The sequence below is a fragment of the Watersipora subatra genome, chromosome 8 (assembly GCF_963576615.1).
Source record: "Watersipora subatra chromosome 8, tzWatSuba1.1, whole genome shotgun sequence".
Taxonomy (NCBI): domain Eukaryota; kingdom Metazoa; phylum Bryozoa; class Gymnolaemata; order Cheilostomatida; family Watersiporidae; genus Watersipora; species Watersipora subatra.
This window is the reverse complement of record NC_088715.1, coordinates 61566208-61571660: the sequence shown is the minus strand read 5'-3', so window position 1 is coordinate 61571660 and position 5453 is coordinate 61566208. Positions and strand designations below refer to the sequence as shown.

Below are 5453 nucleotides of genomic sequence, written 5' to 3'. Positions count from 1 at the left end.
GAGCATAAAATCCATTTGCAGATTATTTTTGCAGGGATTTAAAAAGTACCAGAGAAAAAATTTTGATAAACACAAAGATATAAAATTCTGCTTATACATAGAATAATTAATTACTCTAACATAGAAGACAAAAACTGTAGTTTTGCACAGCTAAATAATAAGCTGAGCCAAAACTTTATGCAAAGAATGAGTGAAAAAACTTTAATTTCTAAATATGAAATGATTTACTATGTTTTTGTTTGCACATTAAGTAATAGTAATTTTAACAGCTAGAAAAAAGACTATTTAATTTTGCAGTTAGAAAAAAGTAAATAGGTTCAACATAATTTACAGTTACTGGATCTATTTTGATAACAAAATAAATTCAACCATGTTCAAGTTAATGTATGTGAAACTAGCAAATTTATCAAAAGAAACTTGTTTATTTTGTAATTATTTCATCCCTGTCACATACAAGTTCGCAATTTTTGTTTACACGTACATACAAATTTTTAATGCAACTCAGACGTGAACCTTGACCTTTATGAGAAAGTAAGACATACAAAAGCCTATCGTAAATTCTTTCATCACCCTCAGGCTGATGAGATAATATTTAAATGACTGCAAAAGTTTTGGTTTTAGGTCACTTACCCCCTGGCCACTTGCCCCCAGGTCACATACCCCCTAGGCTATATACCCTCAGGTCACTTACCCCCAGGTCAATTACATTCACATAACACATAATACAGTTTAACTTAAATCAGTTAATTTTTGGTTTAAATCACATGAACCACTTGCTAATTGGTCATGGTTTAATTAGTAGTTAATAATGAATAATTAAAAAGAAACTTAAAAATAAATGCATTTATTTACAAACTAATCGCAAAATTGAATTTTAATACAAACAGACAGTAATTTACATGCATGAACATTTATTTTTAGACCACCATTAAATTACATTTCAATATTTTCTGCTATACCACGAAAGAATTCAAGAACTGGTCTATTATCATAATTCGCAACTATTGTCTGTAGCCTTTGCGATATAGCTCGATATTTTGGCCTTTGTGATGGTGCTAGTTCACCAACTATCATTTGGGTGATGGTGGCTTCATTCAGTGCTTGCTCTCTAAAAATTATGATCAAGAAATGCCAGACGTTGGGATGGTAGGCACTGATGCTTGCTTGCATGTGTATGTGCCATTCTTCAACATTATTGTTTGTGCTAGGCAAATTGTTAACAACTCTTTCGTGAATACTCCACATTGTGTGAGGAAATCTCGGTTCATGCCGTCCTCTGCGTTGTTGTCGCCTAATGTACGTATCTTCAAAACAGTCCACAACTGGTTGGGCAACTTCAGGTATGTTATCTGAAAATGTCTCAAATGATTCCACGATGTCATTCACAGGTACGAATGCGAGAGCTGCCATAGAACGGATACACATATTTATATCTACATCATTCTGGTATTGGACCTGGAGGTCTTCATTTTGAACTTTCCTGTAGATTGCCTGTGATAGATGATAAAAGCATCCTTGTATTGTAGTATCGGGGAATACAGTGTGAAGAGCATTTTTAATAGCATTTTCAAAGTCTATCATTATGGATGTGGGAGATAGTTCCGGGTTTAATGCGATCACCTGTCGAAAGAGATTTTCATATGTTGTTTGCTGTTTGTTGGGTAGAAGAGCATACACACAGGGTAGAATGCAGTCTGTAGTGAGTGCATGGATTGTGAATAGCTGATATAAGACACTTGAGACAACCTTGAATGTACCATCGCAGAACCAGTGAGATGAAGTTTTGAGAACCTGGAGATTTCTGTGTGTCGAAAAGAGTAGTATACAGTTTTCATCATCACCTCCATCATACAAGAAAAAATCTTCTCCACGTGATGTTACTTTGTATTCTTCAGGAATGACAATCTCCTCAGGGGTCTGAAGAACTGGGTGGGGGTTGCCCACATGCTGGCGATATTTCCGTGTTCCTCTGCATATAGTGCGAATGGCTGGGATATGTGTAGAAGCTTGCTCGGATATATTTTCAAGTTCTTGAGTGATAATTTGTTGGGCAGTTTCCTCAGTGTCTAGTGCACGTCTTTTAACTGACTGACGCAGTTTCAGAGCCTCTGGACGACCAATAGAAACGGCGTGTGTGTTTTCATTGGTCTTCCCAATAACTTCTTCACCTTTCACTTTCAATTTAGCTTTGCATTGTTTATCATTCCGTCTCATTTCCCACTCATATGACACAACTCCATTTGCTAAAATTTTCTGCTTCACATATACGAATCCTTCATACACTAACTTCAAACCTCTTTTAGTACTAGTAATGAACTCCATGATAAATTTTATGATACTGGTACAACACAGTTTTTAACTTATATATGCATACATTAACTGTCTTAGTTCTTTACTAGTTCTGCTTCAAAGAATCTATCCAACCCAGGATCAAGGGTATTGAGCACATTTGATATGTACTCTGAGCATTTCTATTATGCAACCCATTCTTGGTTGACATCTCTACTCATTGAATCAAAAGAATAATTACTTGTCTAAATTCCTTACAAGTTCAATTTTAAAGAATCTAATCTAAGATCAAGGGTATTGCATTTATAATTAGTGCTTAGTGGAAACTCTTCAAAGATATCATGAGAGGGGGTAATTGACCTTGGGGGTATATAGCCTAGGGGGGTATTTAGCCAGGGGGTAAATGACCGAGGGTATATGGCCGGGGGGTTAGTGGCCAGGGGGTAAGTGACCTGATACCAAAGTTTTATTAGCTTGCAGCAAATAAAAAAAAACTGAAGAATATTTAAAAACTTATGTAGGCTGCAGTACTGACAGGCCAAGTTTAACGTTTGTTTTGTTACATAAAATTTGTTACAAAAATGAATTGTTTGACTAAAATGCTGTGTCTTGGTTACCATCATTAAGCCTACAAGATTTCATTCCACCCAAAAGGTAAGTTAAACTGAAATAAATTTCAAGGTTTCAGAGCTGTCTCACGGAACAATGAGAGAAAACAATATTTTGTTAAACTGTTTTAAGCACTCTATATGGCTAAGGTAGAGTAAAGTAACTGAATACTAGTAACGAGATTCCTTTTCTGTTTATGTATGGCTTCATATGCTTATCAGGTACAAAGTGGAACCACTGGTTTCACTTTCTGTTTCATGCAATCAATGGAACTGTGAAATTTTAAGTTCAAATCTATTTATATTGTTGATAAATACATGATACAAAAAGAGACCTTTTACATCATTTTTATGTACATTTGAATGTCAACAACAAAGTATATGAGCCCCTTACCTAAAGTTGTACAATCAACTACTGCAAAAATAAGTGGCCAAAAGCACAAGTTCATTTTGATACTTGTATCTTAATTTTGTATGATACTTTGTAAGATGTTTTGTATCTTAATAATTTTGATAATTTCTAATTTCCATTTTGTTTAAATATATTATAAAAACGTTTGTATTTATATTGTAAAGGTTTATAATGCTTTGACTGCAGTCATATTTCAGAAACTCATTATTGATAAGATGTTGTTTTCTCTTGTCAGATTGGTGTTGTTTTCTCTTAGTAGGCTGTCGCTGTATGTTGACAGCCTTCAAGTCAAGGTTCTATTTCTGCTGCCGTATTTTTACAGGCAATGAAGATATACCAGGATACAGGTTGTCCAAAGCTGAACCCTGAGGATGATCCAATAGTAGATTATGAGATAGCAGAGTTTGAGAAAAACAGAGAACCGCGCAAAGATTCTCGAAATTATTTATAATCAGGCTTGTTTAATTTTATGAACCTGCATGAAATGAAAGTTTTGTCTATTTTGTCTCAAAAATACCAAATTTAAGTGAAGAATAAAATTAATTATTTAATTTCTGAACACATTCAATACAAAATGGTTAAATGTTGTTACAAATAACAAACTAAAACATCACACTTAAATAGAGTTACTTTACCTAAAGCGGAACCACTTCCTTACACAGAACTACTTTATCTAAAGCTGAGTCTACCCAAGGCAAGATAGTCCATCCAAAGCTGAGTCTACCCAAGGTAAGATAGTCCATCCAAAGCTGAGTCTACCCAAGGTAAGATAGTCCATTCAAAGCTGAGTCTACCACCCATAAAATATTCTACCTAAAGCTGAGTGAACTACTTTTATAAAGCTAGTCTAACTAGAACAGAGTACACTGCTTACATAGAGCTACTTCCCATAGAGCTGAGTAATTTAAAACTTTAAAGTAGACAGAAAGCCTACTCCTTTTTACTACACTTTGAGAGCATTTAAACATAGTAATAAGTTTATCAGAATTATGAGTAGCCCGTAAAACTTCCCAATTTTTCACACACATTCTTTTTGTGTTAATCAACAGGTGTTATCAAATAAAAAGATCTACCGTTTTTAAAGCGCCAAACCCATTAGATCAGTTCACTTTGTACGGTAACAGCTAATCTATCCATTTGTTTGTCTATATCAGTATAATACACTTTCTACGTAAGTCTAGTAAAGCAAATGTTCTACCTGAATAGTTTGTATCAAATAATTTGAATAATAAGGTTCAAAAATCAAGCTACATCATTATCAAAAGTTGGCTCTAGCTGATATGTCTTTATAAGAATCTGAGGAGATGTGCAATACAGAAGATTAATTTAACCAAGTTCTTTGATAATTACTATCAGCTGTAGTCACCATATACTCCATCTATAGCAGGGACAGAAATGTTTATTACTCAGTGTGTTTCCTGATTACAGTAGCTCACTTCTAGTAGCTATATGTATATAACTATTACAGGTGATAATATCACAACATAGTCCATAAATCACGTTAGAATATCATAATTTCAATGTGATTAATGACTTGTTTGCTCAAAGTGCGAAGCCGATAATTTCAAGAATTTAAGTCCTCAACCAAAAGTTTACAAAGTTGAATAAACAATGATAAAATACAACGGAGCCATGCAAGGACTTGTTGGTGCTTTTACCCAAGAATGGTTGTGAAAAAGGGTTAAATTAAAAAAAGAAAGTTGGTGCTTTACATTTTCATCAAACCATTTTCTTTTGCACTAGCAACCTACTTTTTGAGATAAAAAACTATCTGCCAGATGCTTGTAGAGCAGAGTATAGACTCACCTGCTGAGAACAGATGTTTGTAGAGCAGAGTATAGACTCACCTGCTGAGAACAGATGATTGTAGAGCAGAGTATAGACTCACCTGCTAAAAACAGATGCTTGGAGAGCAGAGTATAGACTCACCTGCTGAGAACAGATGATTGTAGAGCAGAGTATAGACTCACCTGTTGAGAACAGATGCTTGGAGAGCAGAGTATAGACTAACCTGATGAGAACAGATGCTTGTAGAGCAGAGTATAGACTCACCTGCTGAGAACAGATGTTTGTAGAGCAGAGTATAGACTCACCTGCTGAGAACAGATGATTGTAGAGCAGAGTATAAACTCACCTGCTGAAAA

At 34.8% G+C, this 5453-nt stretch overlaps 1 protein-coding gene across 1 annotated transcript; it reads right to left on the bottom strand.

The window, feature by feature from the left end:
* Positions 1 to 933: 933 nt before the first annotated feature.
* Positions 934 to 1581, bottom strand: LOC137402817 (uncharacterized). Its single transcript, XM_068089324.1, has one exon. The coding sequence runs from the start codon at positions 1579 to 1581 to the stop codon at positions 934 to 936; it is 648 nt and encodes a 215-aa protein (XP_067945425.1).
* Between the last annotated feature and the right edge of the window lie 3872 nt (positions 1582 to 5453).

Coding starts and splice junctions, on each gene's coding strand:
- LOC137402817 (XM_068089324.1), bottom strand. CDS start 1,581: ATGATAGACTTTGAAAATGCTATTAAAAATGCTCTTCACACTGTATTC.